The sequence below is a fragment of the Fistularia commersonii genome, chromosome 1 (genome assembly GCF_037954325.1).
Source record: "Fistularia commersonii isolate RoL2024-O1a breed Wild chromosome 1, RoL_Fcom_v1.0, whole genome shotgun sequence".
Taxonomy (NCBI): Eukaryota; Metazoa; Chordata; class Actinopteri; order Syngnathiformes; family Fistulariidae; genus Fistularia; species Fistularia commersonii.
This window is the reverse complement of record NC_141284.1, coordinates 2105265-2127764: the sequence shown is the minus strand read 5'-3', so window position 1 is coordinate 2127764 and position 22500 is coordinate 2105265. Positions and strand designations below refer to the sequence as shown.

The window sequence follows — 22500 nt, the reverse complement described above, 5'->3', positions numbered from 1 at the left end:
CTGTCCAATTAAGAGCCCCATCAGCGTGATGGGATCTGCAGAGGCCTGTGTGAGACGCTTGGATCAATCTAACCTCCTCCTCCTCCTCCAGAGCTCCACATGGACCTCACCAACTACTACGAGTTGAAGCACCAGCCTCACAACCTGAGGCTGCTGGCGGACAGTCTGGGAGGGGCGGGGTCGGCGGGAGGGGCGGAGCTAGACGAGCGCCTGGCTCTGCCGCCGTCCTCCTGCTCCTCGTCTTCCGCCGCCTCGACGGGCAGGTCCAGGCAGAGCACGGAGGCCGCCGCCGCCGCCGCCGCCGCCATCATGCTGCCGCATCACTTCCTGGACGGAGCCCCGCCCAAGACGGCGGTGATCAGCGGCGCCGACGGACGGCTGAGCGACCATCACCTGGAGGAGCTCTACAAGGAGAGGTGAGGTCCTCCCGGCCACTAGGGGGCGCCGATGAGCCGCGACCCGCGCTGACACGTCCCGCCTCCGCAGGAACCTGCTGCTCGGCGAGATCGACCGCGAGGAGAGGGAGAGGTGCTGGTACTTCAGTCAGCTGGAGGCGCTGTCACAGAAGCTAACGCAGCTACCACGCATTGACACGGTGAGCACACACACACACACACACACACACACACACACACACACAGGAAGTGACCCGGGGTCCCGGCGGTCCAGTTCTCCCTTCAGATGGATCTGATCCGACAGCAGCTGGAGTTCGAGGCCCAGCAGGTTCGCTCCGTCATGGAGGAACGCTTCGGGACCAGCGAGGAGATGGTCCAGAGGACGCAGGTGAGCCGGCGGCCAGGAGGTTCATCATCATCATCTCCAGCTGAGGGTTGGTTCTTAAGAATGTGTGTGTGTGTGTGTGTGTGTTTGCCTTGAGTTGCAGATGCGTGTTGCTCGCCTGGAGCAGTTGGAGAAGGAGCTCCAGGAGGCCAGGGGGAGTCAGGAGAGCCAGCTGCAGGTAGACACACACACACACACACACACACACACACACACACACACACACACACACACACACACACACTAAAACAGGGAATTATAGGGAAATAAGATCATTCTGACTTTTATTTATATGAATTAATTATAATATATAATATAATATAATATATATTTTAATAAGAATAATACATAATAAAATGTCAGAATTTCACATTTTTAGAAAAAAACTTTTAAGGAAGTATACGATAGTAATTTATTATAACTATAATATGTTAATGGTATCAACAATAATAATACTAATAATTCATTGTCAACATCACTCAAATATTATTATTAATAATAATAATATATATAATAATATATATGTTTCAGACAGTGTAATGAATTGTTATTTCCAAGAATAAGAATTTTATTTATCCCGAAGGAAATTGTTGTGCCAGAGTTTCAAGTAAAACTTAACAATAATAAATATTAGTAGGAAGGTTGGGGAATAAGAAATACAAATAAAACTACAAACTGTCAGAGTCAAGGCTATAAAGTGTTTATAAGTAATATAAAACAATATCTAATAATAAGAAAAAATTAAAAATAAATAATCAACGCATTATAGTAATATTAAATGTAATGATTCTGCTGGGGCGTTCATTAAGTCTATTCTTAGTGGCAGTTTTCTGTCAGCTTTTTATCGATGCTTTCCGATCGTTAAAAACTCGGATTATCAACCAGCGCCGGGTGCGGCGTCGCATCCGGCCCGCCGCCGTTCGCCGCCAGCAGCGTCACCGAGCTGCCGTAGGACCAGAGCCAGAAGGCGGGGTACAGCGGCTCGGTGAAGGCGGCGTTGAAGGTGTGCAGGTGCGTCAGGGCGCCGTCGGAGACTTGGTAGAAGGACACGGTCCCGGCGGCCCAGTCCAGGTGAACGCCGACCCTGTGGGTCAAAGGTCGCGGCGAGGGGCAGGCAGACCTCCGGTTCTTGTGGACGGCTACGTAGGTTCTTCCCGAACACTCCAGGCTCCAGGAACGCTCGTTGTGTCCCAGCAAGCAGCTAAACGTCCCGCCGCTCCTCGCCACGCTGTTGTATGCGACGCCGATGTCCACGCCGCCGCCGCTCCACGCGACCTCCCAGTAGGCCGAGTCCAGCAACCCCTCCCTGCACAGAACCTGGGGGCAGCTCTGGAAGCCGTCCGGGTGGCCAGAAGACCGGCGCTCCGGCCAGACGCGGGTCGCCGTCCTGTTAGCGTCGCTCAGCCTCAGCTCCGGGTTGGCGGTATTGGGGTCGAAGGTCAGACCGAAGGTGACTGGAAGCAAAACCAGGAAAGTGGTGCTTGAGTGAACCGGACCGGGTTCGCCGATGTACGATGGTCGTATGGTGTACGATGTTCACCTGGCGTGATCAGTGTATGCTCGATGTTAGCTTGGTTCAAGGCTTCGGTCGGTTCACGATGTTTGCTACAATCTTTATCTTTACGATTTTTGCTCAGGGAACGGTCTTTGCTCTGTTTACGATGTTTCTTGGTATACCGTCTTCACCCTGCGCGATTAGTATGTATACTATGTTAGCTCGATGTGCGATGTTTCCTCGGTACGATCAGATCTGCATGAATTCGCTCAAGAAGTTGGAGGATTTCAAATACAGGGTCAACAGCCCAGAATAACAGAGAGTGTGGAAAAGACGTAAAGAAACGGGTTCAAGTAGGTTGGAATGAGTGGAGAAAAGTGTCGGGGGTACCATGAGATAGAAGAGTATCAGCCAGAATGAAAGGAAATGTGTTGGAGACAGGCGATGATGTATGACCTAGAAACATGGACAATGACCAAAAGCAGAGCTGGAGGTTGTAGAGATGAAGATGTTCAGATTCTCTTTGGGAGTGACCAGGATGGAGAAGATCAGGAATGAGGGACGGCACATGGTTGATGTTTTGGAGAGAAGGTCAAAGTTGGTTGGGTTATGTACAGCAGAGAGATAGTGAATATATTGGTAGACGGATGCTGGAATTTGAGGTCTAGAGGAAGACCAATGAGAAGATTTATGGACGTAGTGAGAGAGGACATAAAGTTAGTTGGTGTGAGGGAGAAGGATCCAGAGAATAGGGATAGATGGAGAAGGTTGATTCACTGTGGAGACCCCTGAAGGGAAAAGCCCAAGTGAAAAGGAGAATTTGTAACCGAGGTGCAGGACATGTATGACCGAGACAAAGTGATGACTGAAATGGTTTTGACATGTCTGTTCATGTCTAAACCATGGTGAGGAGCTGGGTAGAAGGTTGTTGAAGGTGGAGCTGCCAGGCAGGAGGTCTAGAGGAAGACCAAAGAGAAGATTTATGGAAGTAGCGGAAGTAGGATATGGAGTTAGTTGGTGTGAGAGTGGAGGATACGGAGATGGAGAGGGTTGATTCCCTGTGGAGACCCCTGAAGGGAAAAGCCCAAGTGAAAAGAAGAATTTGTCACAGAGGTGCAGGACATGTATGACCGAGACAAGTATGTATGACCGATTCGCTCGGCGCAAGGGCTCAGTTGGTTTGCGATTTTGGCTCAGGGAACAACCTTTGCTTGATGTACAACGTTCACTCGGTGTGCGATGTTCACCAGGTACGATCGGTATCTTTACGATCTCTGCTTCATGTACGATGTTTGCTCAGTCTACGATGTACAACATTTCCCAGGTGTGTGTGATTCATGTACCGTTCAACTTGTCAGATATTCCAGATGAAGCTGATTGGTTCTTCTGGTTCGACCGCTCCCACCTCATCTCCTCAGATCTTTGGATTTTTAGCTGTTGACCTGGATCTTCTCGGTTCTGTCTTCTCCTTGCTCTGGAGGCTTTTATTTTGGCGGTGCTGAACCCGTCCTCCTGGCGGCTCTGGTTCAAGTCCTCCTTGACGTGGCGCCCGTGTTCCCCGAGCAGCCTCAGCCCGGCGGATGGAGGCGGAGTCCGGCAGGATGGACGCTTCTCCTGCCTCGTTCTCGCACCTTTATCCTGGAACATGTGGGACCGGTTCTCCAAGACGGTCGTCTTCTCTGGTGCGTCTTGTCTTCGGACGGTCCTGGTTCCTGGATCTGTCTTGTCGGACCGGTCCATGGAGGGGGTTCTCTTGGAGTCTCCGGTCTTCCTGTCCCGACCCGTGGGTCGCATGTGGGTGTAGGACCAAGAGTCCGGGTGATTCTGACCCGCCTGGGTTCTCCTGCTCCGATCACGCCGCCTCGCTCCGACTGACTCGTCTCTCCTCCGCATTTCCCGTCGGACCGGTTCGTCTCCATTTCCGAGCGAGGCGGCCGATTGGACGAAGCGTCCGGCACGCCGCTCGAAGCGGACGAGCCGGTTCCGAAGAAGAACCCGAGGAACCGGACCTCTTTTGTCTTCGGATCCCCGAAGCGATAAAACCGGCGTAACCTTTGACCTATAAACGTTGACACGTCTTCGGCGGAATCCGAACGAAAGTTACCGGTCGACTAAACCTTTCACGGGTCACGTGACCGAGTCACATGACCGGGGCCCCTTTCAACGACAGAGACCCGGTGACCGGCGTTCTGAAGCGGGGACCCCCCGGCCCCCCCTCCCCTCGGTTACCAGTCTGGTTGCTATGCACGGGAAGCAGCCGGCGAGCTGCGCCGTGATTGGCCGTTTCCAGGCTGCAGGTCTGGACTCTCAAGCAGCTCCTGGACGGGCAGGAGGAGACCAGAAGGTCAGAGGAGCTTCAAGGCTTTTCATCACGGACACTCTTTCTACTGCTTGGAACCATGTTTAAGCTTTACAGTCAAAGATTCCTGAGAGAACAAAATCACACACACACACACGCGTGTGCACACACACACTCACACACATGTGCGCACACACTCGCACATAGTAGAACAGACCCCCACATACAGACAAGTGCAGACGCAAGCACGTGCATACATGCACGCACACACACACACACACACACACACTTGTGCACACACACACACGCGCACATAGTAGAACAGACCCACACATACAGACAAGTGCGGACACACACACGTGAACGCACACGTGAACAAAATCACACACATACACACACACGCACACACGCATACATGAACAGACTCACAACCACACACACACACACACACGTGCACACACACGCACACAAGTGCACACACACTCGCGCATACTAGAACAGAGCCACATACACAAACGCGTGCATGCATGCATGCACGCACACACACATGAACAGGCAGACTCAGAACTATACACACACACACACACATGCACACACTCACACACATACATGTGCACACACACTTGTACATACTAGAACAGACCCACACACACAGACAAGTGCAGATGCAAACACGTTCATACATGCACACACACACACACACACACACACACACACACGAACAGACAGACTCAGAACCATGCACACACGTGCACACACTCACACATACACACATACTAGAACAGGCCGAAACACACAGACAAGAGCAGACACACACACACGTGCACGCATTGTACACACTTATACGCACACACACACACACACACACACACACTCACACATACTAGAAAAGACCCACACACACAAATAAGAGCAGGCTTACACACGTGAACGCATGCACACTTACACACGCACAAGAACGGAGACCCACATACACACACACACGCATGTATTTATGAACAGACACACTCACAACCACCCACACACATGCACACACACACACACACAGGTGCACATGCGCACACACACACACACACACACACACACACACACACACACACAACCCCATTACATAAACAGACACCACATGCACGCATACACACATACAAGTACAGACAGACACACACACATGCATACACACATATACACACACACACTCAAGAGCAGACCGGCACACACACACACAGACGCATTTTGTGTCTGCAGATGGTCCATAGCTGCCGCACAAACACACACACTCACATTCATCACACCCTGAGGCGTTGCCATGGTGATAAGATGAAGGGAGGGAGAGGGGGTTGAGCCTCGTCTGTGAATTTTAATGGCGCTGTGTGTGTGCGTGTGTGCGTGTGTGTGTGTGTGTGTGTGTGTGTGTGGGTGTGTGTGCGCCCTCTCTGTCGTTTTAAGCAGGGATGGAAACGTTCCCTTGACAACCAAACAAGAACACAACATCCAGATACATCTAAAGAAAAGGCGAATATTTAAAACGGGGAATTATTGATCGTCTGAAATCAAACCTTGACCTTCTCTCTGCAGCTGTCGGGAGCGGAGAAGCCTCCTGCTGGAGAACCGGAGAACAGCGTGTCCTCGACCGCGGCCACCGAGGCGGCGGGGGACGGAGGCAGCAAGGTGCGGAAATATTCCAATCTTCAAAAATCACTTTTTTTTTTTTGCATTTCGGCGAAAAACGAAAAAAGCGAAAAGAAAAGTCCATCCAAATATGATCCTGGCTTTTTTTTTTTTTTTTTTTTTTTTTGAATATTTATTAGAAAAGGTTCCTTAACAGAGTCACACACATTCTTACAAAACCTCATAACAAGATACACATTATACAATATTCTTTATAGGTCACTTATTTCCTCACTCGCAAGCGAAAAATAAAACTAAAAAAAAAAAAAAAAAAACAACACAAAAACAAACAAAAAAAATATATATATATGCAGTTTCCATCTTTAAGCCTCTGACGCCGCTGGTCCAGTAGGTTTGTGGGGTTTGAGCCAGTTTACTGTGATCATTTTATGTGCAATTAATAGAAGAACTCAGCTGGAAGTTAAGAATAAGGTATTTTAAAACTCCCTTGATAATAGCTTCTTATGATAATAACTATTCTCCCCTGTGTTGGAGGGGCTGTGGCATAACGGGGGACTTTTTTCCCCACATTTTTTTGGGACTGCCCTAAACTGATGACATTCTGGGAAGAGGTTAAAAAACAAATAAGTGAGATTTTAAAATTAAACAAACCAATTGATCCACAGCAATTTATTATGGGTGCAGCATCAACAAGCGACTTAAGGAAAAACCAGGTGTTTACGCTTAGAGTTCTTCTATTAATTGCACATAAAATGATCCCAGTAAACTGGCTCAAACCCACCTACTGGACCAGCGGCGTCAGAGGCTTAAAGATGGAAACTGCATGGAACGCATAACAGCAAAGTTACCACTTCAGACAGACCTATATCTTGACAAATGGACACCCATTAAAAAATATTTGGAGAGTTGAAGATATTATCTCTATTTGACTGAGTTAGATTTTTTTTTTTTTTTTTTTTTTTTAGTTTTATTTTATTTTTCGCTTGCTAGTGAGGAAATAAGTGACCTATAAAGAATATTGTATAATGTGTATCTTGTTATGAGGTTTTGTAAGAATGTGTATGACTCCGTTAAGGAACCTGTTCTAATAAATGTTCAAAAGAAAAAAAAAAAAAAAAAAAAAGAACTCGAAGCGAAAACACCTGTTTTTTCCTTAAATCGCTTGTTGATGCTGCACCCATAATAAATCGCTGTGGATCAATTGGTCTGTTTAATTTTAAAATCTCACTTTTTTGGTTTTTTTACCTCTTCCCAGAATTTCCTCAGTTTAGGGCAGTCCCAAAAAAATGTGGCTCCTGGATCCTGGCTTTTCTTTGAAAAAAAACAAAACAAGGATGGGAAGCAGGAAGCTATAGTGTCCGCGCTGACCTTTGACCTCCCTGCAGGTGGAGATGGTCTTCTGGCTGCTGTCCATGCTAGCTAACAGAGACAAGGAGGACCTGTCCCGGACCCTGCTGGCTCTGTCCAGCTCCCAGGACAGCTGCCTCGCCATGAGGAAGTCCGGCTGTGTCCCCCTGCTGGTCCAGATCCTGCATGAGGCCCCCCTCGGCGGCGGCGGAGGCGGCGCCGGCGTGGAGGCGGCGGCGGCGGCGGGTAGCGGCGCCGTAGCGGCCTGCAGCCGTGAGGCCAAGTCCAGAGCCAGCGCCGCCCTGCACAACATCATCTACTCCCAGCAGGACGAGGGGCAGGCCCGCCGCGAGATGAGGGTCCTGCACATGCTGGAGCAGATCCGGACCTACTGCGACAGCGGCTGGGACTGGATCCAGAGCCACGCCGGGACGCCCTCGCCCGGAGGAACCAAGACCACAGGTGAGACTCGGAACCACGAGTTCCATCTGAGCTTCTGTCAGAAGGTGATGGAAGAGAGACGACCAGGGGAGTCGAGCTCCCCTCCGAGCCAAAGAGTCCAGAAGACGAAGATGTCACTTAAAGCAGGGGTTCTTTACCTTTCTGACTCTGAGGTCCATTGAATATAATTCTAATATATATTATTTATTATTACTAATCATATTATATACACTGCTCAAAAAAATAAAGGGAACACTTAAAAAACACATCCTAGATCTAAATGAATGAAATATTCTTATGAAATACTTTGCTCTTCACACAGTCGAATGTGCTGACAACAAAATCACACAAAAATGATCAATGGAAATCAATTGTATCAACCCATGGAGGTCTGGATTAGGAATCACACTCCAAATTAAAGTGTAAAAACAAACTCCAGGCTGATCCAACTTTGATGAAATGTCCTTAAAACAGGTCAAAATGAATGTGTGTTGCTTCCTGAGTGGACACTATGATTTCACACAAGTGGGATTGACTTGGAGTTACATTGTGTTGTTCAAGTGTTCCCTTTATTTTTTTGAGCAGTACATTATTTAATATGTATTATTTAATATATATACACTGTATAGGTTTATAATTATCTCACTCTTGGTTTGATTTGTATTCAATTCAATTCAATAAACTAAATCCGCTTACAGTTTGCGAGCTAGCTAGCTTTCAGTGCACTTTTAGAGTTGCCGGTCGGCGACACGATCCATCTTTTCTGCATCTGCATCTTCTTTTCTCTTGAAAGATTCCACCGGCTTTCCCACAAGCGTCGGATGCTCGGTCTCTTGGTGCCGCTGTAGTTTTGACGGCTCGAGTGTTTCGTTAGACAGCGTTAACACACACTCCGCACACTGGGCGCTACCTCCGTTTACGAAGCCGTACTTAATGAAGTCGGGATTGTACTCGCGCTATGGTTAAGAATCACTGACTCAAAAAAACAAAATCACATTCGTGTAACAGAGAACCGGATATCGGCTCGGGGGTCTTCAAAGCTCAGAACCCGCAACTTTAAAGCGATCCTTAAATGAAATGAGACCATGGCTACAAAGACCAAAATCAAGTCCGGTCTACATCCAGAGATGTCGAATTGGCGGTTCTGGTTCCTTGATTTAAGCAAGTTTGTCCGATCGGAACAGAAAAACCTGCCGGAAAGAGTTCCTCAGCCCCTGGTTCTTGGGTTCTGGTCTCAGCAGACATCCCAGAACCGGTGGACCCTCAGATCTGCCAAGCCATGTGCGCCCTGATGAAGCTGTCCTTCGAGGAGGAGTACCGACGCGCCATGAACGAGCTAGGTTTGTGGAACGTCCGACGCTTTCTATCACAGGTTCCCGGTGGTCCGGTTGGCCAATCGTCTCTTGTCGCTCCTCCAGGGGGCCTGCAGGTGGTGTCGGACCTGATCCACCTGGACCAGGACATGTACGGCATGCAGAACGACCCTATCAACATGGCGCTGAGACGCTACGCCGGCATGGCGCTGACCAACCTCACCTTCGGGGATGTGGTCAACAAGGTAAACCGGGGACGTGAGGGTCCTGGTCTACATTCGTCCTGGTTCGGAGCCTGACGAGGACCAGCTAACGTGACCGATTAGCAAACTGTACCAGATATTTGCGCTTGAAAAGAAATGTTGTAATTTTTGGTTGTTTATTTTTTTCCCCTAGCGTCTTCCCTGTTTCTTGATATCCATGTTTTTCTTTAAATGAATCGGCTAGTTTTTCGTTTTCAGGACGTTTCTCTGTCGCTCAAAGGAGTGAGGTTTGTGAAAAATAGGGTTTGTGTGTCCAGGCGACACTCTGCTCCAGGAAGAGCTGCCTCCAGGCTCTGGTAGCCCAGCTGAGCTCGGACAGCGAGGAGCTGCACCAGGTGGTGTCCAGCATCCTGAGGAACCTGTCCTGGAGGGCCGACATCAGCAGCAAGACCGTCCTGAGGGACGTCGGCTGCGTCTCGGCGCTCATGAGCTGCGCTCTGCAGGCCACCAAGGTAAGGGACTGTCTCACACGGCTCTGGGATGAGGGAAATACCGCACCTCTTCCAATGAAACCTTCCGTCGATGTCCTTCCTTTTTGCAGGAGTCCACCCTGAAGAGCCTCCTCAGCGCCCTGTGGAACCTGTCGGCCCACAGCATCGAGAACAAGGTGTCCATCTGCTCGGTGGACGGCGCCCTGGGCTTCCTGGTCAGTACGCTGACGTACCGTTGCCAGACCAACTCCCTGGCCATCATCGAGAGCGGGGGCGGGATCCTGCGGAACGTGTCCAGCCTTGTCGCCACCCGTGAAGACTACAGGTCGGTCGCCGTCACTTCTGGAACTTCAACAAACGGTTTATTTCGGTCACTGCAAAACACCAGAGTCTTCCGGTACATTTTTAGGCGTTTGCTAACTTTAAGCCGATCTGTACGCGATAGTGTACCGTGAAACTCGTCTGGAGGCGTCTAAAATCCTCTGGTCCTGTTTCTGCGCAGGCAAATCCTCAGAGACCACAACTGTCTGCAGACTCTGCTGCAGCACCTTCGTTCCCACAGCCTGACCATCGTGAGCAACGCCTGCGGGACCCTCTGGAACCTCTCGGCCCGCAGCCCAAGAGACCAGGAGCTGCTGTGGGACCTGGGGGCTGTTAGCATGCTGCGCAACCTGATCCATTCCAAGCACAAGATGATCGCCATGGGCAGCGCCGCCGCGCTGAGAAACCTCCTCACGAATCGCCCCCTGAAGTACAAGGACACGGCGGTGGTCTCGCCCGGGTCCTGCATGCCTTCGCTCTACATGAGAAAGCAGAAGGCCCTGGAAGCAGAGCTGGACGCCAAACACCTGGCGGAGACGTTCGACACGCTGGACAAGCCGAGTCCCAAGCACCTGAGCCTCAACAAGCCGCTCCGCCACATCGAAAGCTTGGCGAAGGATTACGCCTCAGACTCGGGGTGCTTCGACGACGACGAGGCTCCCAACGTCTCCAGCAGTTTGGATACCGGGAGTTTCTCCATGCTGTCCATGTTTCTCACCAACTCCAACTTCCTGCAGAACCAGCCGCGCAAGAGGGAGAGCGAACCCGAACGAGACGTGGATCCGCCGCAGGTGTCGGAGAGGAGACACGCCCCGACGGACGACGTGGTCTCGGCGGCCGCGGAAAAACTGGCCAAGAAGATCACCAACACGGTCGCCAAGATCGACAGGCTGGTGGAGGACATCACCATGCACACGTCCTCCGAAGACAGCCTGAGCCTCAGCTCGGAGGACCACCTGGCGGACTGGCCGTACGGGCTGGACGAGCTGAACGAAGCCCGGGCGAAGTCGTGTTCCCCTTGCCGTCTGTCCGACGCTAGCAGTCTGGCCCACAGGGAGCGTCTCAGCCGGGCTCACGCCTTGCTGCGTCTCAAAACGGCCCATACTAGCATGTCCACCGACAGCCTGAACAGCGGCAGCACGAGCGACGGCTACTGCGGCAGCAAAGATCAAATGCGTCTCGCCCCGAGAGCGCTGATCGTCCAACAGCGACCCAACCGGCTGGATCTCAAGGTGGCGCACCGGGAATTCCTGGACGCCCGGCCCGCCGTGTCCAGCGAGACGATCCAGCAGGACATACCCGAGAGAGACTCCGTGGACAACAAGGACGCCAAAGCTTTAGAGCTCCTCAACACGGAGGCTGAGAAGAACCAGGATGCGCCCGTACAAACTCCCACCAGCGCCTGCACTAAAGTCTCCTCCGACGTTAGCATGACCTCCATAAAGTTATCTCCTTCGTACCAGCAGGTTCCGCTAATTCAGAGCGTGGCCAAGTTCGGCGTAGCAAAGACGGCAATCAACGTCCAAGCCGCCCAGGCGATGAGGAGGCAGGCTTGGGTGCCGACCGTGATGACCGGCGGAAGCATGACCAGATTTTCTCCGATGACGTCCACCAGAAGCCCGGCCATCGGCACGATGGAGACCGTCCAGAAGTACTCGGTGGAGAACACGCCCATCTGCTTCTCCCGCTGTAGTTCCCTGTCCTCGTTGTCCTCCGGCGACGGAGCTCTGGACGGGCAAAGCGAGAATGAGCTGGAAAGCGACTCCTCCTTGGAAATCATCGAGGTGGAGGACGGAGAGGTGGTCAAGAGGCCAGAAGAGGACGAGACTTTGGAGGATCTGAGTGACAGTCAGCTCCTGATGACCGACTCCAAAACCTGCCCCGGCAAAGAGACGGACCCCATTGAGATTCCTTGTTCGGCCAAAAGAGAGAAGGTGTTCCTGAGGGGCGCCTCCCCGGCCGTGGTCGAAGACAGATCTCCATCCAGCTCGTCTGAGAACTACATCCACGAGACTCCCCTGGTCATGAGTCGCTGTAGCTCCGTCAGTTCTCTGGGCAGCTTCGAGTCTCCCTCCATCGCCAGCTCGATCCAGAGCGATCCCTGCAGCGAGATGATCGACGGTACGATCAGTCCGAGCGACCTCCCGGACAGCCCGGGCCAGACCATGCCTCCCAGCAGAAGTAAAACCCCTTGCTGCGTCGAGCCCGGTGGCGCCGAGCCGCAAGCGCCCGGTATCGCCGGCCAGTGGGAGACCAGCCTACGCAAGTTCATGGAGATAGCGGACTCGAAAGACAGATTTAGCCTTCCCTCCGACTTGGACACCATGATCTACTTCACCGTGGAAAAGCCCACGGAGAATTTCTCCTGTGCGTCCAGCTTGAGCGCCTTGCCCCTTCACGAACACTACATCCAGAAAGACGTGGAGCTGAAGTTGACCCCTCTGCTGCAACAAAGCGACAAGAACCTCCCTTTCGCCGACGAGGACGAGCACGGGCTGGACCACGGGGAGAGATACAGCGAGGGCAACTCGGACGACGACATCGAAATCTTGAAGGAGTGCATCAACTCCGCCATGCCGTCCAAGTTCAGGAAGGTACGGCCCTCCTTGATGACGGGCATACCTTCGCACATCCTCTCTTCTCAGACACGCAAACCGATACAGCTGCCCGTCTACATGATGCTGCCGAACGGCAAAACCCAAATTTACCCCGGGAGGAGGATCGTCATCCCGCAGAAGGACGTCAAATTTGACGACTCGTCCTTCACGGACTCCGCCGAAGGTACGCCGGTCAACTTCTCCAGCACGACGTCGCTGAGCGACGAGACCCTCCAGTATCCGGTGAGAGACAAGGGGGCCAAGGACTGCACCGCCAAAGTCCTCAGGAAGCAGGAACCGCTCGATGACGAGGCGAAGAGGATCGAAGACCTGAGGATCTTCTCGCACTTCCACAAACCGAACAAGACGAGCTGCCAGCCGGAGATCCAGACGTACCGAACGACCAAACACGTGGTCCCGACGCAGCGGCTGCTGATGCAGAGCAAAGAGGTGGCCGACCGAGTTGCCAGTCAGAGAAATCGAGATCAGTCTCCGAATCCCCAGAAGAAGAGGCAAGGTCAGGGCCAGGTCAGGAAGCTGGAGTTACCGGTCATACAGCAAAACGGAGACGGGAACCTTAATCTGGGCTCGCAGAGAAGAGCCGCCGTCTTCCAGCAAATGTCGCAGTCGTCCGGGGAGAGCAACTACTTCTACGACGACGAGAACGAAGAGGGAACCGCCAAGCGGGCGAGTAGAAAAGAGATGAAGGACGTGGGCAGAAACCCCCTGTCCAGGAGCATGACCAACATCGGCCGGGCGGACAACCCCAAGGCCAGAGGGTTCCACCGAATCAAACAGAATCTGATCATGGACGAGTCTCCGGCCTGCTACTCCCTCAGCTCCTCCCTCAGCTCGCTGAGCGACGCCGAGTTTGACGAGCAAAAATCGAAATCTCAGCAAATATGGTACAAAAACAGACAAAACAAAATGATGAACATGATGCAGCAGGCAAAGTCCCTGACCATCCACAGCCCCTATGAGGAGCAGAGCTCTCCCAGCTCCGTCAGCATGGATTCAGAGGACGATCTCCTCCAGAAATGCATAACCTCAGCCATGCCGAAGCAGAGACGGAAGCTGGCGGCCAGGAAGAAGAAAGCGGAGACCGTCCAAAAACATACCCAGAAGGCCTCCGACGGCTGGAAGATGGAGGAAGACAGCGACGATTTCGCGTCGGACAAGGATTCGGATCTCAACAGCGTTGAATGGAGGGCCATACAGGAAGGCGCCAACTCCGTCGTCACAGGGCTCCAGGCGACCAAGTCCCAAGAGCCGTCCTCCGAGGAGACCGAATCCGTCTTGTCGTTCATGTCCACGTCCAGCTTCACGCCGAAAGAGAGAAAGTTCGCGAAGGACAAAAAGGCGAACAAACCCCTGGACTTTGCTCAGAAGAAGCCGGTTCCGAACTTGCCGGTGGTGTTCCGGGGCAGAACGGTCATCTACACTCCCAAAAAAGACACGGCGCCGTCGCAGAGACCTCCTCCCAGGAAGGCCGCGACAAAATCGGACGCTCCAAAGAACCCAGACCTCGCTCAGCACAGGTCCAAGAGCCTCCACCGGCTGGGTCGTCCACAGGACACGGAACTGTCCTTGCCAAAGAGGAGCTCCACTCCACCTCCGAGGATACCAAAAAGTTCTTCCTCCGGGTCGTCGCAAAGCTCTACGCCGTCCAAGCACTCGCAGAAGAAGCCGGGATCCCCGACTCAGACCAATAAACCCCCCCAGAGAAAGAACGCGACACCCGCCGGCAGCCCGCCGGCGAGCAGCCCCCCGGAAAGAAAGGGACGTTCTCCGGTGGTGAATCAAAACGAAAAGTCCCCGCCGCCTAAGACCCAGAAGTCTCCCGTCAGAATCCCTTTTATGCAAAATTCAGCGCGGCAGGCCAGACCTTTGTCCCCGCTGGTGACCAACCAGACGTCCCCCAGGCAGAACCAGGTGGGCGGGAAGAGGATCCTCCCGGCGAATCGCTTCGATCTAGTCAGGATGACTTCGGTCCACTCAGGCGGCGGCGAGTCCGACTGCAACGGATTCCTGAGACAGTTGACTTTCATCAAGGAATCCAAGTCCGCGCTGAAACGCGACGGCTCCGTACGCAACGCGCCCGGATCCCAGAACGGGTCCCCCCGCAGGGCGGTTCCGGGAGCGTCGGCCGTCTTCCTGTGCTCATCGCGATGTCAGGAGCTCAAAGCGGTGGTCCAACCTCCCAGGAGAATCCCGGGGAGGGGTCAAGGACAACCCCAGCAGGGGCAGAGACCCCAGCCGAGCTTCCAGAAACAGACCTCGACTCTGTCCAGGGCGACGTCCAGCGAGCGGGACTTAACCGTTCGGCGTCCCGGCAGGAGGACCAGCTCCGAGAGCCCCTGCAGGGTCGCTCAAAGAAACGGGCCCGGCAAAGTTTCCGGTCCCAGGCAGAAGCACGACGGAGATACCTTCAAACGCCACGCTTCGTCGCCGAGCATCAACATACTGAGCAGGGTAACCAGCCGCTCCTCCCTTCGCTCTTCGTCCTCTGATTCCAGCGGCAGAGCGAAAAGCGAGGACGATACGAAGAAGAAGAGCCAGAGAGCCGGGTCTCGACTAAATGACCGAGTCACTTGGAGGAGAATCAGGGACGAAGACGTTCCTCAGATCTTGAAGAACACTCTGCCCGCCAACGCGCTACCTCTGGTGCCTTCTCCTGATGGGGAAAAGCCAAAGCTACCGGCTCTTCCGGGAAAACTGCCCACCATTCTCCTCGCGTCGCGCAAGACGAGCGACGCGACGGTCCAGACCGAGGATTTCTCCAACAAGACCAACTCCAGCACATCGCCGACCGTGGAGACGTCCCCTGGGATCTCAGAGGAAGTGGCGAGACTGGCGTTGCTGAGAAAGATCAGCGCGGGGAGTAGCCACCAAGATGGAGACCTGGACGCCTCCCTGAAGGGCCACAGCAGCATCTCCACGGGAACGGCGGATAGTCACACGGGCGGAGTCGTCCATTTCCGACAAGGGTCCCCGAGCAAGTCCGCCAGAGTCACCCCTTTCAACTACGTCCCGAGCCCCATCGTCTCCTCGCTGCAGGAAGCACCCGTCAGCGAGAAGTCGGGGGAGAAAACGGAGTCGTAGGCTTTTCCGCGACTCGACACCTCGCCGGTCCCTTCCCGAATGAAACTCGGTAAATGCGGGGGTCGGGGGGAGGAGGGGCGGTCGGGATCGCTTCACCTTTGACCTCTGGCACCGACCCCTTCCTTCGGGTGGAAAACAATCGCCGCAGCTTCCATCAACCATCACGCCGGACGGGAAGCTCCGCTCCCAGACGGCTCTTCACATGAACATCTCACAGACAAGAAGCGCATCTTTTTCTACTTGTTTTCTTCTTTTTTTTTTGTATCTGTAGACCGATCACCGCCTGGTAGAAAATGTAGTGCAGACTCAAAGCGGGAGACGGCGAACTTAACCGACGAGTCGCCGTCCTCTCGGATCGAACTGATCAATTGAACGATATGCAAATTCTTGAACCGACACCTCAGACGGACTTTTACCTGAAGGAAGCTCCTGTTCAAGGCCTCACAGAGGACACCGTCCACTGACATGTAAAGTATTTTTTACGGGACATTCAGCCTCAGTGTTCGTCTCCTCGTCAGACGCCGTCAGTCTCTCATCCCGTCCACGAAATCCGGTTTCGGTCGAGCGACTCCTTCAGTCCGTCGGTTTCGGCCGTGGACTCAAGCGCCCGGCTTGGTCGTGGCCTTCGAGTCCCGGCATCGCGGTCGCGTTTGTATTTATTCCAGATGACTTCGGGGGCTAAAGGGTCCAAAAGTCCTCTAGGAGATTTCTTTTTCCGCGGGATGTCCGACGGAAACTTCGGAGTCACTGTTCACTCCTGGACAACTACTGGACTTCCATCGTTACTAGATCCAGCACCATAGCGAGTACCTTCATCCTGCTCCCGCTCATCTTTTTCTGTAAATAACACGCTGATATACAAGTCCTGAAGCTTTCTGGAGGGAAGAGCATGCAAATATATTCACTGTCTGTATCCAAACACTCCTGTTTGCACTGTAGACACCAGGAGGTGAACCTCGTTGTCCGAAGCCGGTGGGCGAACCGTCTGGATTCTACTAGCTACTAGCAAAGGAAATGCGAGAACCTGTCGGTTTGTCCGCAGAGGACGGGTTGGGGTCAACGGAACCCTGTCGCCCCAACGGTCCTCTGGCGGACACCGAGACGGGGGTCGGGGGCGCTAACAAGATCTCCGAAAACCTGCTCTCCGTGAACGGCGTTCTTCACGCGTCCGCGGATCTCCTTAGTTTCAGTCCGATTTAAGCAGCACATTTAGAGTAGTCCCAGAATGGATCCACCTCTAGAGCCGGAACCCGCAGTTCTTCACTTCTGGTTCTCAGCGGTCAAACGGATCGTCGTGTCCTGTTTGGAAACAGGAAGCGGCTCAGCTGGAACCTTTATAACCTGTTAATAACTGCTTAACTGTGTAGCCGTAATCGTAGAAATAGGCCGAGACGATGAATATTCTCCGTATTTGTACGTCACTCTCCACCCGTCCGATCAGAGCGGCCGGCTCCAGCGGCTCGGTTCGACCCGAAGCTCGCTTTAAAGCACCATTTCTCCAAAGTTATGTTAAAAACAAAACAGACCGTCCGACAACTGAGACGGGCCGTTGACGTCCGTCGTTTACCAAATATCAACTCGTTGGTCCAAGACGGAGTCTGACATTTATACCACTTGGCGCAAATTTACTGTTTTTCACTTTTCCGGAAACTTCATTCCCGATCTGAGCGAACCGAAGGGGTCGGCGAGGTTTGTCCGCCGCCGCCGCCGCCGGGCCTCGTTCTAACTGTCTCCATCCAATAAAAGAGTGACGTGTCTCACGGAAGTGCCGAGTTATCTTTACGTTTACCGAGAGTTTGAGTCACAACCACCCTGAATTTACAGACTTTTAATACATTTGGTCCACAGTTTGTGTGAAAAGTATCAGCTAATGCGCGGAGGTGCTCCAGCCCAACACACCGCCCAAAATTAGGGCAACTGTTCAGTCAAAATCTGCTGTTTATTGGAAAGAATCAAACATTTAGCATCAACATCCTCCAGTCACGTGACGCTGCTTGTCCAATGGGGTGGATGGTCTTCAAGCAGCAAAGTTCAGCATTGGTTACATTTGAAACGCCGTTCAAGCGAACGAGGTCAGAGCGCTCGACCTTTGACCTCGGTCACGACGCTCTCCAGACGCCGCCCGGCCGCTCGCAGCTCCTCCCGCTGCCGCAGCAGCAGCGAGCGTTTCTCGTTCAGCTGCTCGTTCAGATCCAGGAACCGACGACACTGCTGGAACTTCAGCTCCACGTCCCCGTCCAGGGACGAGTCTGGGAAGAGGAAGGGGTGGGGGGACAGCAAGGTGAGAAACTCGAGCGGCAGTCGTGTTCACGAACGGACGCGGAGACGGGTCCGCCCGGACTCACCCGGTCCGGTTTGGTCCAGGATGCGGAAGACGGGGTCGTTCGCGGCGGCTCCGCTGATGTCCTCCAGGATCTGATCCACGGTGGGGGGCGCGGGGCGGCTCGGCAGAACCGCCCGCTTCTTACTTTTGGAGGTGACGTTCATCCTGGAGCACCCGCATCTGAAAGCAGGCCAGATAGTCGTTGACATCCCAGCTGCTTGCATATCGGAGGTCACGTGACCATCCTGGTAGTCTGGACTACAACTGGACTACAAACATGGCCGCCACAGCGCCACCACAGGTGGAAGGCGAAACTGCTTCGCTGACCGTCGTCGCCTCTTGACTAGCAAACCGACGCGCTGCTACCAGCTAAAAACACAAACTATTTGCGGTAACGTGTTTCAAAACTTTCCGGCAGCAGAAACAGTGATTCGGTAAACCGGGAATTTCTCCTTTTGACGGCTCTTGGCGCACCGAGCTGACGTAGAGCGCCGCCGCCGCCGATTGGCGGGATAAATCGCGGTGAATTTGCCGATTCTTTAACCCCCAGCTGGACAAAATGGAAGCCGAATTCAACCGGAGATCACCGCGACTAACTTTGACTCCAACAACTACGCCAATTGACGCTGCGCGTCGCGATAAGCGGAGCGTCCATTAATTCGAGTACCCGTTCAATGGAGTCCGTCGTTTTGGCTCCGGCCGCCGCTCGGCTAAACCGCTGTTTCCTGGCGATCGGGGCTCCTTCCTGCGGCTCGTCCCCACGCAGACCGACTTGACTCGGACACGAAGAGCCGTCAATTCACGGCGGATATAAGAAAAACTGTCCGTCAGTCGCTCCTTCACGTCAACATGTTATTCCTCCGTAATTACGCCGCCTTCTTCTGCCCGGTTGAAGGTAACGAGATCGAGTGTCACAGCGCCCCCTAGCGGACCGGATGACTCATTGCACCTGTCACTATTCAGTTAATGTTCTTTTCACACTTATTTCCACTTCAGAGTGTTTTGTATATGAAATGTGACTGAGGGGTTGACTTTTTATATAATTATATGTATATATCTGTGTCATAAATATGTTTTCATCACTGTATAGGATTTCAGTGGAGGGTTTTGGGCTTGTTTAGGTTGTGGTGGCTTGTGTAAATGGGAGAATTGATGTGCAGAAAGTTGGTGTAAGAGGGGTTGTTATGCTAATGGTTGTCGTTTGTTGGAATAAAATCGCAACTCTATGGGATTATCTTAGTTGGAATGTGAAGAGGTAAAGCAAAGAGGAGTGAAACCCGTTGGATCACATGAACTGAGGCTCCAGTGGGCTGGTTCTGGTGGTGGGTCTTTCCTGGTTGTTTGGAGGGTGCAGAAGGTCCTGGTCCATGTGCGCTAAGCCATCTTGGTATTGATCCCAGTACGGCATTGTATAATCTGTGAAAGGTTATGTCTGAGGCCCCCTCTTCTGTTCAGAGATGGTGGCCTCTTTGAGTCATCTCTCGAACCATCTATCGTCTCTGGAATACGGACATTGCTGTCTTCCAAAGAATGGCTCTTGCTAACCAGGAGAGACCCACCACTAGAAGCAGCCCTCAGTAATGTCCACAGGAGCCTCAGTTCATGTGATCCAACAGGTCTCACTCCTTTGTTTAGCTTTACCTTTTCACATTCCAATCCAGGTAATCCCACAAAGTTGTTCTTTTGTCCCAACGAACAACACCTATTAGAATAACAACCCCCTTAGACCTAGTTTCTGCAGATCAGCTCCTCCATTTACACAACAAGCACTGGTAACCTCGACTCACCCGAAACCCTTGCGGTTATATTCGGAAACTCCACATCGCTCATTAGAAGTGAAGAAGCCTCTCGGATGAGGGCTGTAACTCAAGTCCAGTTGCCAACATTTTGACATGAACTGTACACTATATGACCACCATCGCTCTAATGTTGGTATTTTCCACAATATACTGCTATTCACAGTGACACGCAGTGAGGTTTATTGCTGGTGAGATACTGACCTCATCACAATCACATTGAGAATTCGCTAGAAGAATCCCTGGAACCAGGAGTGACACTTACTATGAGGCAGGAGAACTGCGTGCCTCACCTGGTGGCTCTTCACAGCGGTTTTATGATCACTCAGCACAAGAAACTAGTAACACACTACAGTTGTTGACAATTCGGACACATAGTTCACATAGCAAAAGTGTTTCAACATTTTAATAGCGACATACAGAGAAACAGAAATATAGTCTCAGTGCAGAGCATGCAATCTACATTGAGGCTCAACAGTCTGCAGCCTCACAGAACATCTCTTCCCAGTATTTGGACAGTAAGTGAGAAAATCCAGCTATTTAGAATGAAAAAATACTGAAAACCTGTGAAGTCAAATGACAAATATCTTAATAATGCAACTCACTGATAAATACAACCATTCGATATTTTTTTTATTTGACATTTTTTTTCTTTCCAAGATTGGCAAGTGAGGCACGGCCTCTCCTGCCTCCCCTGACTGCATCTCACTGCATGTTTATATTAATTCCAGGTTGATCCTCGCTGGTTCCTCTGCTGTCGCTGCGAGGGTTTTTTTTTTTTTACTTGACATTTAAAATAAATCTCATTCCCCCCCCTAGATTGAATTGAAAATATTTAAATTGCACACTTTTCACGTTCATTTTTGTATTTAATGCGGTCGACTTTTCTGCTTTTATTTTGAAAACAGAGACGACACTTGAAGCGGAAGTCCGGAGGAGGAGGAGGAAGAGGATGAAGATAATGATGAAGATGATGACGGCGATGACGTTTCCGGTGACGTCATCACACCGGCGGAGCTCAGAGAGGCTCCGGAGAATCTCGGTGGCTCCAAACACATCCGCCTCCATCCGGTAACACGCCGATAACGGCCCCGGTGTGTGTGTGTGTGTGTGTGTGTGTGTGTGTGTGTGTGTGTGTGTGTGGGAGGGGGGGGGCGGGAATCCCGTCGTAGTGCATGTTCATGCGTGCACACACGACCAGGTGCGGGTAGAAGAGAAGAAGAAGAGGAGGAGGAGAATCGATTTGAAGGTACTTTCCCCTCATTATTTGTTTTAAGAGTCTTTATTTTAATTTCTTCAAGGATCAGAATGTGTGTGTGTGTGTGTGTGTGTGTGTGTGTGTGTGTGTGTGTGTGTGTGTGTGTGTGTGTGATCTCTGGTGTGAGCTCGACACCGCGGGACATTATTTTCATATTTTCTCGACTGGATTGATTTTATTCCGAGGAAAGTCGGTCTCCCGAGTGCCGATGATGTCACTTCCTGTCGGTGATTCCCTGCCACCTGCCTCCGCACAGGAAGTGACATCACCGCGTGTTGGCGGCGAGGAGTAGCCATGGCGACCGGCCCGCCGATAACTATAAGGATGACATGTTGAGATCTCCCGGTTGCCGTGGCAACCACACACAGAAGCACGGCCTGGACAGACAAACAGATAGATAACGGTTACCGTGGCGACACTGGAATCTGGCAGGACTCACATATGTGTGTGTGTGGAACAGTGATGTCCTCAAAGGATGGGAAACGGATCCATTGAGTCTCATCAAACACTTTCGATCGGTTTATTGATCGCTGCCTTTATCAGTGGAATCGGGATCCTCCCGCGTGTGACAGTAGTTACAGCTTTGTTCCAATAACAAATCAATCAATAATCGATGGACGGATGTCTCTCACCTGCAGCGGCAGGATGCCCGAGCAGAGCAACGACTACCGGGTGGTGGTTTTTGGAGCCGGCGGCGTCGGGAAGAGTTCTCTGGTTCTCCGCTTCGTGAAGGGAACCTTCAGAGACACCTACGTACCAACAGTGGAGGACACCTACCGACAGGTGGATACCCTCACACACACACACACACACACACACACAAGAGAGACCCCTGCATTGTGGAAGCTAGCTTAGCTAGCTTAGCGTGCGCCTCTTCCCTCCAGGTGATCAGCTGTGACAAGAGCGTCTGCACGCTGCAGATCACCGACACCACGGGGAGCCATCAGTTTCCCGCCATGCAGCGTCTGTCCATCTCCAGAGGCCACGCCTTCATCCTGGTCTTCTCCGTCACCAGCCGACAGTCGCTGGAGGAGCTCAAGCCCATTTACCAGCAGGTGAGAGGCTCTCGGAGTCTATCGTGGAGACGCTAACCTCCTGCAGATGA

The 22500-nt window shown here is 52.3% G+C and overlaps 4 protein-coding genes across 6 annotated transcripts in view; 2 read left to right on the top strand and 2 right to left on the bottom strand.

Annotated features, from left to right (window-relative positions):
- The window catches only part of apc2 (APC regulator of WNT signaling pathway 2), a 19399-nt gene extending 1621 nt beyond the window's left edge, over nucleotides 1-17778 (top strand). Inside the window, exons 3-13 of one of the 2 annotated variants that reach the window (XM_086143692.1) lie at nucleotides 92-416; nucleotides 487-595; nucleotides 670-783; nucleotides 884-958; nucleotides 6150-6242; nucleotides 7589-8012; nucleotides 9233-9331; nucleotides 9410-9549; nucleotides 9825-10019; nucleotides 10109-10323; nucleotides 10501-17778. In XM_086143692.1, coding sequence (XP_085999818.1) covers nucleotides 92-416; nucleotides 487-595; nucleotides 670-783; nucleotides 884-958; nucleotides 6150-6242; nucleotides 7589-8012; nucleotides 9233-9331; nucleotides 9410-9549; nucleotides 9825-10019; nucleotides 10109-10323; nucleotides 10501-16018 — 7307 coding nt within the window. In that variant the 3' untranslated portion in view covers nucleotides 16019-17778. Of the gene's footprint in view, nucleotides 1-91; nucleotides 417-486; nucleotides 596-669; nucleotides 784-883; nucleotides 959-6149; nucleotides 6243-7588; nucleotides 8013-9229; nucleotides 9332-9409; nucleotides 9550-9824; nucleotides 10020-10108; nucleotides 10324-10500 lie in introns of both variants that reach the window. The other variant, XM_086143683.1, reaches the window with a different exon arrangement.
- On the bottom strand, nucleotides 1382-4155 carry LOC147237073 (stonustoxin subunit alpha-like). Its single transcript, XM_086176580.1, has 2 exons — nucleotides 3619-4155; nucleotides 1382-2234 (listed from the first exon to the last, which is right to left on the bottom strand). The coding sequence occupies exons 1-2, from the start codon at nucleotides 4067-4069 to the stop codon at nucleotides 1642-1644; spliced, it is 1044 nt and encodes a 347-aa protein (XP_086032706.1). The 5' UTR covers nucleotides 4070-4155; the 3' UTR covers nucleotides 1382-1641.
- Nucleotides 17779-17938: 160 nt separating the features above from the next.
- On the bottom strand, nucleotides 17939-19214 carry c1h19orf25 (chromosome 1 C19orf25 homolog). The gene is made up of 3 exons (XM_086143703.1): nucleotides 19009-19214; nucleotides 18364-18521; nucleotides 17939-18267 (listed from the first exon to the last, which is right to left on the bottom strand). Exons 2-3 carry the CDS (start codon nucleotides 18503-18505, stop codon nucleotides 18092-18094), a joined length of 318 nt encoding a protein of 105 aa, XP_085999829.1. The 5' UTR covers nucleotides 18506-18521; nucleotides 19009-19214; the 3' UTR covers nucleotides 17939-18091.
- Nucleotides 19215-21089: 1875 nt separating this feature from the next.
- diras1a (DIRAS family, GTP-binding RAS-like 1a) overlaps nucleotides 21090-22500 on the top strand; it is a 2275-nt gene continuing 864 nt past the window's right edge. Inside the window, exons 1-3 of one of the 2 annotated variants that reach the window (XM_086174529.1) lie at nucleotides 21090-21208; nucleotides 22034-22178; nucleotides 22280-22450. In XM_086174529.1, coding sequence (XP_086030655.1) covers nucleotides 21090-21208; nucleotides 22034-22178; nucleotides 22280-22450 — 435 coding nt within the window. Of the gene's footprint in view, nucleotides 21209-21307; nucleotides 21387-22033; nucleotides 22179-22279; nucleotides 22451-22500 lie in introns of those variants that run through there. The other variant, XM_086175364.1, reaches the window with a different exon arrangement.